We start from the raw sequence: 12,493 nt of genomic DNA on the forward strand, positions 1-12,493 counted from the left end.
TGGTATTGGGGTTTTTTGGGGAGATGGAGTAGAACTGAGTAAACACAAAGTGCAGATTTAAATGATCAGTTTCAAAGTGATAGTACAATAGCCCATCTTTCTATCATGAATTTACCAGTAGTTAGAGTCTGTGGGCAAACTCAGCTCTGCTGTGAGAGTAAAATATAGTCTGTGCTTCAAAATGAACTCTCCTTTGATCTGTTCTGGACCAAAGCATCACACCCTTTGGAGTCTAGAGCCCTAAGACAGAGGTTAAACATAAAAATAACAGCCAATTTTTATTTTTCTTAGGAAACACTTAAAAATATTAACTCCATAGCAGGGCTGGTCTCCCTAAACATCTCTGCAGCCAAGAAAGAAAAGCAAACTCTGCAAGGAGGCTAATTTTGGAGCCAGTCTCTCTCCACTGACTAGATGGAGCCTCAGCACACTGGTCTCACGAGGTTATGGTTAATTCCTCAACTTCCCCCCAGTGTGTGTTTAGCAAACCCAGATGTGCCAGCAGGATTTCAGGAAGAATTCAAATGTTTAAAGTGTATTGATTGCGTCTTGTACTCAGCCAAATGTAATTTATGTCCACTTTAAGATCTTTTTGCCTCCTGAATGCGGTACTTGAGAGTAAACTACACCCAAGGGAACTAAGACCCTGTAAAACTACAAACATAAATAAGCAAAAGGCAGCTCCCAGGAATGAAATGCATCCAAACTTTACCTAACACCAAAAAAAAAGTTGGAAACAAATGGGTATAAGCTGACGCAGGAGAACACTGATGTGCACAATTCTGTAAATGAACAGAACACAGTTAACGGTGGAAGCCACTAATCACTCGAGTCAAATATCATCTCCTGTTGCCTGGTGTACAACTTGCACATGCTGATGCAGTGGAAATAGTCAGAGCTTTACCTGCCTCTTTGTGGTGTTGGTGCTTTTGCATAACGTGTTTATGTATTGGACTGTGAGTTAAACACATACACAGCAACAGGGGAAGTACATATGGAAAGCAAAACAATATGGTGACACTGTGTTTTCAGGTAATTATGATTGTAGCCTTCTAGAGTGGTTGGTTCTATCTGGAATTTCTGTAGAAATGTTCCTGTTGAAAGTAAATGTGCTGGTTTTGGCTGAGAAGGGGTTAATTCTCCTCACTGTGGGGGTCAGCTACCTTTCCAGCTTCCCGCGCTCTGCCGCGTGGCGTGGCAGGGGGGGCTGGGAGGGGCAGGGCCATGGTGGGGGCGGCTGACCCCGACTGGCCAATGGCAGGTTCATTCCATACCATGTGACACCATGACCAGTATATTGAGGGGGGGCAGTGGCAGCGCGCGGGCGGCGCGGCGTCGGGTCGGCGGGCGGCGAGCGGCTGCGGCGCGTGCGGTTTGTTCCGGCGGTTCGTTCCCCCTCTCCCCTCCCCTCCCCTCCCTTCCCCCCTCCCCCGGGGCTTTGCGCCTCTCGTTGTTCTCCTTCACATTGCATTTCTACTGTTGTTTCTTTTAATTTTCATTATTAAACTGTTCTTATCCCAACCCACGAGCGTTACCCTTCTGATTCTCTCCCCCATCTACCGGTGGGGGAGTGAGCGAGCGACTGTGTGGGGCTGAGCTGCCGCTAAACCACGACAGTCTTTTTGGCGCCCAACGTGGGGCACGAGGGTTGGAGATAACAACAGCTGCTGGTCACAGCACCATGTTGTCCTTTTTGCAGTGGGTGTTAAAAATCGGTGTTGGTTGTTTGAGTCTGCTGTGTTCTGCTGTGATTAGTAATGTTTTGCCTACGAGATTTGTTATACAAACACTCGTTTTCAGCTTTACCTGGTATTTGGGGTTTTTGCTGAAACCGTTACTGTACTTCGGATACCACCTTGTTGAGGCAATTAGCAATTATACCTCCTCCTCTGAGAGATTTTATATGGAGGAAATACAGAATAATACCTTTGCAACTTTGTTCTATGATGTCTGTGCCTTTGTTACAACAACGTTTTTGTATCTTGAACATCCTTGGGTGGTTAAGGTGCAGTCATTGTTAGTTTTTGGGCATGTTGTTTTGGTTTTGACTAAGCAACTTAAGAATATCACCCAGAAATCTGCCCCGAGGCTTGATAGTTACGAGTGGCAGGGCATGTGGGATAGCATGGGCAAATACCTAGGGCAGTGGGCACCCCCAGTGTTTTGGAGTTTCACCCCCGAGCAAGTGCAGAATCCTAAAAAACTAGTAGAATATTTGGAGAAAGTATGTTGTTACGCTGGGAACTCCAGAGAGACACAGATAACTGCAACGTGCTGGGGTCTGGCCCATGCATACCGAGCCCTGCTCAACAGTATTCAGTGCCCCCAGGGGGAAGAGAATGTCTCTGGATTGAAATGCAAAGTGACTGGCACTGTAGACAATCCAGCCCTGACAACAGGCACTCAGCCACTCAAACCCCCACAACAAGTACCGGAGCTAGCTCAGAAAATAAACCCGTACCAGTATCAGTTGCCCCCATACACAAGACGAAATATTGGAAGCGGACATCAACTCGTTTAGAACGGGATGATGAAGAACCAGGGCCATCGCGGGGAGAGGAGGGAGAAGTAATAAATGAAATAGAGACCACCCGATCCCTGTCCTTAAGCGAGTTGCGAGATATGCGAAAAGATTATAGCCGTCGTTCAGGTGAGCACATTGCCACCTGGCTGCTCCGATGCTGGGATAATGGGGCCAGTAGCCTGGAACTAGAGGGAAAAGAAGCCAAACAATTGGGATCCCTTTCTGGGGAAGGGGGCGTTGACAAAGCAATTGGAAAAAAAACCACAAGCCCTCAGCCTCTGGAGGCGACTCCTGTCTGGAGTGAAGGAAAGGTATCCCTTTAAAGAAGATGTTACATATCGCCCAGGAAAATGGACAACTATGGAGAAAGGCATCCAGTATCTCAGGGAATTAGCTGTGTTTGAGGTGATTTATGGTGACCTGGATGATCAACGGTCATCCAAAGATCCAGATGAAGCCGAGTGCACACGACCCATGTGGCGGAAGTTTGTACGGAGCGCACCATCTTCGCATGCAAACTCATTGGCAGTGATGTCCTGGAAAGATGACGAGACACCAACGGTGGCAGAGGTGATAGATAGGCTCCGGGATTATGACACAAATATCTCTTCCTCGCTTGTCTCTGCTGTGGAGAAACTATCCCAAGAGGTCCAGCAACTCAAAGAAGATCTGTCCTACTCCCCACCTCGACAGAGCAGTGTCTCAGCTGTTAGGAATAAGCGTCCTTTGGCTCAAAGAAGGGGATACACACCACGGGCCACCCTATGGTTCTACCTGCGTGACCACGGAGAGGACATGATGAGGTGGGATGGCAAGCCTACTTCGACCCTACAGGCACGAGTACATGAACTGCAAGGAAGAACAGTCACTCAGGGAGGCTCTTCCAGGAAAGCTGCTGCTCCGGTTTCCAGCGAGCAAGTCCCCAGACAGAGGAGTAGAAGCGCAGATTTTATTTCTAAGTGTAATAGAGGGACTCCTGATTCACATTTACAGGAAGTGAGTTGTGACTGCCATGATCAGGACTAGAGGGGCCCTGCCTCCAGCCGGGTGGAGGAAAGGGATAACCGGGCTTACTGGACTGTGTGGATCCGATGGCCTGGCACGTCCGACCCACAGGAGTATAAAGCTTTAGTGGACACCGGCGCACAGTGCACCTTAATGCCATCAAACTATATAGGGGCAGAACCCATCAGCATTGCTGGAGTGACAGGGGGATCCCAAGAGCTAACTGTATTGGAGGCCGAAGTGAGCCTAACTGGCAATGAGTGGCAGAAGCACCCCATTGTGACTGGCCCAGAGGCTCCGTGCATCCTTGGTATAGACTACCTCAGGAGAGGGTATTTCAAGGACCCAAAAGGTTACAAGTGGGCTTTTGGTGTAGCTGCCTTGGAGACGGAGGAAACTGAACAGCTGTCTACCTTGCCCGGTCTCTCAAAGGACCCTTCTGTGGTGGGGTTGCTGAAGGTCAAAGAACAACAGGTGCCAATCGCCACCACAACAGTGCACCGGCGGCAATATCGCACCAACAGAGACTCTCTGATCCCCATCCATAAACTCATTCACCAACTGAGGAGCCAAGGAGTCATCAGTAAGACCCACTCACCCTTTAACAGTCCCATATGGCCAGTCCGGAAGTCTAATGGAGAGTGGAGACTAACAGTAGACTATCGTGGCCTGAATGAAGTCACTCCACCGTTGAGTGCTGCTGTGCCAGACATGCTAGAACTTCAATACGAACTGGAGTCAAAGGCGGCCAAGTGGTATGCCACAATTGATATTGCTAATGCATTCTTCTCAATCCCTCTGGCAGCAGAGTGCAGGCCACAGTTTGCTTTCACATGGAGGGGCGTCCAGTACACCTGGAATCGACTGCCCCAGGGGTGGAAACACAGTCCTACCATTTGCCATGGACTGATTCAGACTGTACTGGAACAGGGAGAAGCTCCAGAACACCTTCAATACATTGATGACATCATTGTGTGGGGCAGCACAGCAGAAGAAGTTTTTGAGAAAGGTGAGAAAATAGTCCAAATCCTTCTGAAAGCTGGTTTTGCCATAAAACAAAGTAAGGTGAAGGGACCTGCACGAGAAATCCAGTTCTTAGGAATTAAATGGCAAGACGGTCGTCGTCAGATTCCAATGGATGTGATCAACAAAATAGCAGCCATGTCTCCACCAACTAGCAAAAAGGAAACACAAGCTTTCTTGGGCGTTGTGGGTTTTTGGAGAATGCATATTCCAAATTACAGTCTGATCGTGAGCCCTCTCTATCAAGTGACCCGGAAAAAGAATGATTTCAAATGGGGCCCTGAGCAACGACAAGCCTTTGAACAGATTAAACGAGAAATAGTCCATGCAGTAGCTCTTGGGCCAGTCCGGGCAGGACAAGATGTAAAAAATGTGCTCTACACTGCAGCCGGGGAGAATGGCCCTACCTGGAGTCTCTGGCAGAAAGCACCTGGGGAGACCCGGGGTCGACCCCTAGGGTTTTGGAGTCGGGGATACAGAGGGTCTGAAGCCCGCTATACTCCAACTGAAAAAGAGATATTGGCAGCATATGAAGGGGTTCGAGCTGCTTCAGAAGTGGTTGGTACTGAAGCACAGTTGCTCCTGGCACCCCGACTGCCAGTGCTGGGCTGGATGTTCAAAGGAAACATCCCCTCTACACACCATGCAACTGATGCTACGTGGAGTAAATGGGTTGCACTGATCACCCAGCGGGCTCGAGTAGGAAACCCCAGTCGCCCAGGAATCTTGGAAGTGATTATGGACTGGCCAGAAGGCAAAGATTTTGGATTATCACCAGAGGAGGAGGTGACACGTGCTGAAGAAGCCCCACTGTATAACAAACTGCCAGCAGATGAGAAGCAATATGCCCTGTTCACTGATGGGTCCTGTCGCCTTGTGGGAAAGCACCGGAGATGGAAGGCTGCTGTATGGAGTCCTACACGACAAGTAGCAGAAACTGCTGAAGGAGAAGGTGAATCGAGCCAGTTTGCAGAGGTAAAGGCCATCCAGCTGGCCTTAGACATCGCTGAACGGGAAAAGTGGCCAGTGCTCTATCTCTATACTGACTCCTGGATGGTGGCAAATGCCCTGTGGGGCTGGCTGCAGCAATGGAAGCAAAGCAACTGGCAGCGCAGAGGCAAACCCATCTGGGCTGCCACATTGTGGCAAGATATTGCTGCCCGGGTAGAGAAACTGGTTGTAAAGGTACGGCATGTGGATGCTCACGTCCCCAAGAGTCGGGCCACTGAAGAACATCGAAACAACCAGCAGGTAGATCGGGCTGCCAAGATTGAAGTGGCTGAGGTGGATCTGGACTGGCAGCATAAGGGTGAACTATTTCTAGCTCGGTGGGCCCATGACACCTCAGGCCATCAAGGGAGAGATGCAACATACAGGTGGGCTCGTGATCGAGGGGTGGACTTGACCATGGGTATTATTGCACAGGTTATCCACGAATGTGACACATGCGCTGCAATCAAGCAAGCGAAGCGGGTAAAGCCTCTGTGGTATGGGGGACGATGGCTGAAATATAAATATGGGGAGGCCTGGCAAATTGACTATATCACACTCCCACAGACCCGCCAAGGCAAGCGCCATGTGCTTACAATGGTAGAAACAACGACTGGCTGGCTGGAAACATATCCTGTCCCCCACGCCACTGCCCGGAACACTATCCTGGGTCTTGAGAAACAAGTCCTGTGGCGACATGGCACCCCAGAGAGGATTGAGTCAGACAATGGGACTCATTTCCGAAATAGCCTCATAGACACCTGGGCCAAAGAGCACGGCATTGAGTGGGTGTATCACATCCCCTATCACGCACCAGCCTCTGGGAAAATTGAAAGGTACAATGGACTGTTAAAAACCACACTGAGAGCAATGGGGGGTGGGACATTCAAGCACTGGGATACACATTTAGCAAAAGCCACGTGGTTAGTCAACACGAGGGGATCTGCCAACCGAGCTGGCCCTGCCCAGTCAGAAATCCTACATACTGTGGAAGGGGATAGAGTCCCTGTAGTGCACACAAAAAGTATGCTGGGCAAAACAGTCTGGGTTCTTCCTGCCTCTGGCAAAGGCAAACCCATTCGTGGGATTGTTTTTGCTCGAGGACCTGGGTGCACTTGGTGGGTGATGCGGGAGGATGGAGAAATCCGATGTGTGCCTCAAGGGGATTTGATTTTGGGTGAAAACAGTCAATGAACTGAATGGCACAATGTGAACTGCTATATAATATTGTGTGTCACCTCTGTGTTGTATCAATGATATCAGAGTACGAGCCTCCCAACCCATGGAAGATCAACTATGAAACAAGCCGTGCAGCAGTGATGGAACGATGACTGACTCGGTATGCAGCAACCCAACGCCACACACCATCTCTCCCACCCGGAAAGACTGATACAACAGATGGAGCCCAGAGTCATGGACTGCGTGAACTCAATGGACATTTTAATGGACATTTTACAGGGAAGATCCATGAACTAAGGGAATGATGTCTGTGTATTATGTTAAAGGATGGGAAGGGGAGGGGTGGTGGTTGGTACGGTTGTATTGCATCATATGGGACCTGGGCATGGTGTAAGTGGTATGGAATAAGGGGTGGAGAATGTGCTGGTTTTGGCTGAGAAGGGGTTAATTCTCCTCACTGTGGGGGTCAGCTACCTTTCCAGCTTCCCGCGCTCTGCCGCGTGGCGTGGCAGGGGGGGCTGGGAGGGGCAGGGCCATGGTGGGGGCGGCTGACCCCGACTGGCCAATGGCAGGTTCATTCCATACCATGTGACACCATGACCAGTATATTGAGGGGGGGCAGTGGCAGCGCGCGGGCGGCGCGGCGTCGGGTCGGCGGGCGGCGAGCGGCTGCGGCGCGTGCGGTTTGTTCCGGCGGTTCGTTCCCCCTCTCCCCTCCCCTCCCTTCCCCCCTCCCCCGGGGCTTTGCGCCTCTCGTTGTTCTCCTTCACATTGCATTTCTACTGTTGTTTCTTTTAATTTTCATTATTAAACTGTTCTTATCCCAACCCACGAGCGTTACCCTTCTGATTCTCTCCCCCATCTACCGGTGGGGGAGTGAGCGAGCGACTGTGTGGGGCTGAGCTGCCGCTAAACCACGACAGTAAATAAAACATACATCAGCTTAGTCTGATAAAAAAATAACAAGTATTTTTCCTGTGGAGTCTTCCAATGATTTTCTGCAAAAAGGCAATTACAAAAGAAAATCCATCCCTCCTGAAAACACTGGGGACTTTTTTTTTTTTTAATTTTTATTCTTTTTTATTATTATTTTTTGCATGAATAGAACTTGTTTATCTCATAACTACTTTAGCTTGACAAAAGGATTAATAATAGATAATGATCCAATCCTGTATTGCTCATTTGAACTAAATTTTTCATGACTAATCGGAATTTTCTCTGACTGAAGAATCCAGGATCCCATGTTAGCTGCAGCTAGGTTACGAGTTTAATATTAACTGAGGAACACAAAGCCTGAGCTGGCCATGGCTCCCACAGCTAAAGATCTTCAATAAAGGCAGAGGCATCCGTCAGCACATTTTCCCTCTGTGTTTAGATAATATCTCTGTCCTGAAGAGTTTGCAAGAGTTTACCCTCTGCACAGAAAAAATATAGATCAGAAAGAAGGGAAGGAAATATGTGTAAAACTGAAGTGACTACGGGTGTGATTTTGGTATGTATCCTTCTATTTTCACATCTTTAGCTTGTTTCCTTAGGAAGGGAAGCCTGCATTGTCACTATGTCTGTGTCAATATGTTAATAAATTTGTCTGTCTGTTCATCCCAGTATCTTCCTTGTAAATTTGATTGAGGTTTTGAAACTTACTAGGAGGACAGAGGTCTTTGAGACCGAGCTCCTCACATGTCACCAGAGCAGAAGGATCCGTATAAATTTTCTCATCAAGAAGAAAAATGTAGTGTGAAATGAACTCAAATTAGACACTAGAGAATCCACTCTAGTTTAGGTTCTGGTTTGATTTTTTCCCCCCTCTCATCTTCATCTTCTGATAATTAAAAAGGAGAAAGCTCTGATAACAGCTGTTCCTGAAATAGGACATTCATAATGTGTCCCCAGTGTGTATTAAGGGTGACCTTCCGCTGCAGCCTTCTATAACTGAGTTTAAAAACTCATTTGTCATGAGACAAACCTATTGGAAAGCAAACTCAGTTAGCTTTCATCCTCACAGAGGCTTTAACTTCCATGTTTACACCAGTGTAGTCAATTGTCTTCATTTTTATGTGCCTCATATTATAATTCTATAATATGATTTACTTACAGTCCAAATCCTGGGAATGAGCAAATTAGAACTTCAGGGTTTTTTTGAAAGACTTTTTTTTTTCCAAAAGTACATTTATATTCTCAGTGTTGCAGAGAAAAGATTAAAAGTATGGAGGTGCAGTAAGAAATGCAAGCAATGGACCAGAAGTGAAGAACAATCATAAAGTATGTCCTTCCTTAACGTCTCTAAATCCCAGGTGACCTGGATGTCCCTGCTTTCCAGAGGGGACAAGGATGGCATCCCTTGCAATGAACCCCAAATGTACTTGATGTTTCTCTCAATTTTTATTTGATGTCCAGAGCTGCTGTAGCTGTTAACTATATTTTATGCTTAGGTAACTCATCTGCTTCCTCAGTGTCAGTAATCTCAATTTTTCTTGCTGTTCTGGCCACCAGAAAATTGCAGCATCAAAGCTGCTGTTTTAAACAGATATGCCCAAGGATGGAGACAGCGTGCTGGTGGTTTGCTTGGCTTGATGCACAGGACATGTGAGGTGCTGGAGTTGTGATTGCACAACTGAAGGGGGCGGGGAGTCGTATTGCTTGGTGCCTCTGAGCATGCTGCTGGGCTGTTGCGCGACTGTCCTTCCCATAGCCTTGTGCCACATCTTGGAAAACAGAGCTGAACTGTGTGACCTTTCTTGCTATGCTCCTTCCATCACTCCAAGCCACTTCAGCCCAAACACAGCTGCTTTGATAGCGGTGAAGGCAAGCAGCAGAGTCTGGGTGGTTGTGGTATCACCCTGCTACATTCTGGGATACATTAACAATACAAGAAATGTCAGAGGATTTAAAGAAGTGTTAGACTAGTCTGTAGGAATTGCCCCCCAAGTTTTGTTTTTGAAACCATGTACTATATTAATCTACATACCCTTGGTTTCATTGTCTTTGCAGCTTTGCAGCCTACCTTTAGAAGGTGTTATCTTTAGAAGTTCTCTGTTTATAGGTGCTGGAAGGCCTCCAGCAAAATATAGCTCAACATGATGTAACCTACAGAAAGACTACAGTTTTGCAGGTGAAAAGGCAGTAGGCAATTTAACATTAAAAACATTCGATTTCTCATTTTAAAACTACTGGACAATTTAACACAATTGCTACACTGTATTTTCAGTAGTCAAATGGAAGTGCCTACCAGAAACACCCAGTGTCTGAACAGCCAGCTGATAGAAGATGGTGATGAGAAAAAAACAGATTCAAATAATGTTCTAGAATAGCCGCGTTCATAAAGCCCAATCTAAATGTGAAGATATAGCGTATATATAATATACATTTAAAATACATAGAGGATCTAAACCATATCTTAAAAATGACACAAGAAATACTGGCCCATTGGGACCGAAAGGTATCTATTTAGGATGACTGAAAAACAGGTCTTTTCTATAAATTCAGCTGTTTTCACTGGGACAAAGGCCATCTCCTGCCCAATTTGGGAGTCCTGATCTAACGTAGGGAAGGCATTATATTTAAAAAAAAGAGGAGTAGGGGGAGGTGTTCAGTTTTTTATAACGAGAAAATGGTGTGTTTCCCCTACTTTCATCCTGGGAAGTAGCAGAAATGTTTTGGTTTTTCAGAACTCAGCCAGAGGCAGCAACAGGTAAGCTTGTCTAATCTCAGGCACTTGAGCGTAAGACTGACACAATTAGCTCCCACCTGGATTTGCCCTGTAGCCAAGTTGCATCTCACGTCCATACCCAATGCTCCCTTTCACTCTCCTTTTCCACTCAATCTGACATGCAAGCTAGACACCAGTAGTTAGATGACTACAGCAGTGTGCTGAGCAGATACACTAGATGTGACAGGCCACAGTGTGTGGGAGAAACCATGGGATTATTCAGTGAGGAGGATGGCAGTGGTACAAATATCCTCAAAATGGGCCCGAGTGACACATTGCTTGGTTGACCTCAAAAGCTGCATCCCCTCCCAGCTGACAAGATGTAGCAGATATATCACTCACCAAGTGATGGGCTGCAGTGTTATTTCATGCATTGGAAAAGAAGAAACTGGGGAACTCTGAGCAGAGAATGCAAAATTTCAAGAGCACTGGTCAAAGACTGGAGGGGTCATAAACCACTGAAAAGGGGAGGTTACAATAGGAAATGGAGCGGGTTAATAAAAAGGGATGAAAACAGCTTTTGCTGTAACTGTGGCGCTTGTTAAGTTGGAGGTTCAAGAAAAGGACCCAATATATCTGCTGAGGCAGGGACTCTGCCAGGAACCTCAGAAAACAGCCTCTGACGGGGCGTAGGCAAATGTGTGGGTACGTCACAACAGGGACCTGTGGAAATGCCATGATCTAGAGGGAGCTTGGCTTCCTCTAAAGAGAAGGGTCTGTCCCTTTGCTTGTAGAAAGCTAGCCGGTACCTTCCAAACACATGAACACTGTTGTACAATAGTGTGGGAAAGAAAAATAATATGGCTATGGGACACATGAAATGATTTTAGGGTAACAGGCACTGGTTAACCTATTTAGGCATGCAAGAGTCAGTTCAGACCTCACTGCTGCTGCCAAGTCAACTGCTCCAGTCAGTCCAGCACTGGAGGGAGCAGCCAGGTGGCAACCACAGCCGAGCCCATGGGGTGTTTTTCAGGCTAAATTCTGGAGCTTTCCAGCCCAGACAAAACAGGACAGCAGTTCCCTGTCTCCGGTGAGGGGTTTACTGCTTTTAAAATTTTTCTTAGCCACCACGTGTCTCCATATGGGAGAAGAGCGTTGGGCAGTGCCCTGCCCAAGGGGACAGCATGGCCCCCCTGTGCTCCAGACCCAAAGGTTTGACATGTTGCAGTCCCTGCTCAGCTCCCTCTGTATTTAGCTGACCATGAATTATGGGACGAAGGGAGTACTGGTGACACTTCACCTGCTCAGAAGAAGGCACAGGTGCCAGGAAAGACCTGAGGGATGGTTGTACACAGAGGTGGTGTTGCTGCATCTTGCAGGCAACTGCGAGGCCCACAGTGCCAGAGGCACATATCCTTACCCCTGTAAGGCACTAACATGTAAAACTGTGCGTGCTCCCTTTATCCATGGGCAAGCTGGGTTTTTTTAATATATATATATTTAAGGCAAGAGAGTTGAGCTAAAGTTAGCTATTAAGAAGGGAAAGCTTCAGTGTGAAGACCTAAACTGATTGTTTTCATTAATTCCCCATGAATTTTGCATTTACCCTAGTCACTCCTCCTTACTTAATGTAGCTATGTGTTTTCTCTCATAAAGCATTTCCTTTGTATTTTAACAGCTCCCGGTCATTTTCAGTTGTGAACCTCTTGAAAGGTTATGAAGAATATACGGCGTCCCATCCATCTAACCACTAGATGGAGAGACTATACAGTAAGAATCCAGTATCCACAGCCACTTGAAGTAGGGGACGTGTACCTCATAGCATCTTAAAAATTAGGGGGGTTGTTTATGTGTTTTGTTCTTCGAGTCAGTTTCTCTTTCTCCAGCTATTTATTAAGGTAGAAAATAATAGCAATTATTATACTCTCTGCGTCCAAACAGCGGGTATGGTAATCATCCTTTACCTAGCCCACTCTAAACAGGCAATATAGAAACAGGGTGCAAAGTGCATTTTTTAACACAGCTGATGCATTATTCTTGGATCTGCCTTTGTAAATTTTACACTCAAATAGCCGTGTTTTCTTCACTACTTCAGAATTGCACAGCAAAGAGAAGGCTAT

At 46.9% G+C, this 12,493-nt stretch overlaps 2 protein-coding genes across 2 annotated transcripts in view; one reads left to right on the forward strand and one right to left on the reverse strand.

Moving 5' to 3' along the window:
- The window catches only part of LOC142056796 (pinopsin-like), a 109,289-nt gene that overhangs the window by 33,074 nt on the left and 63,722 nt on the right, over nucleotides 1-12,493 (reverse strand). The window lies entirely within an intron of this gene.
- On the forward strand, nucleotides 4,538-7,551 carry LOC142056758 (uncharacterized). Its single transcript, XM_075092169.1, has 2 exons — nucleotides 4,538-6,378; nucleotides 6,806-7,551. The coding sequence occupies exons 1-2, from the start codon at nucleotides 4,664-4,666 to the stop codon at nucleotides 6,840-6,842; spliced, it is 1,752 nt and encodes a 583-aa protein (XP_074948270.1). The 5' UTR covers nucleotides 4,538-4,663; the 3' UTR covers nucleotides 6,843-7,551.

The sequence above is a fragment of the Phalacrocorax aristotelis genome, chromosome 1, assembly GCF_949628215.1.
Source record: "Phalacrocorax aristotelis chromosome 1, bGulAri2.1, whole genome shotgun sequence".
Lineage (NCBI taxonomy): Eukaryota > Metazoa > Chordata > Aves > Suliformes > Phalacrocoracidae > Phalacrocorax > Phalacrocorax aristotelis.

Bases quoted from the DNA above. Each gene is read 5' to 3' on its own strand.
- LOC142056758 (XM_075092169.1), top strand. From the start codon at position 4,664: ATGGATGTGATCAACAAAATAGCAGCCATGTCTCCACCAACTAGCAAA. The intron at 6,379-6,805 runs GTACAATGGACT...CAATGATATCAG, and splicing joins GCCTCTGGGAAAATTGAAAG to AGTACGAGCCTCCCAACCCA.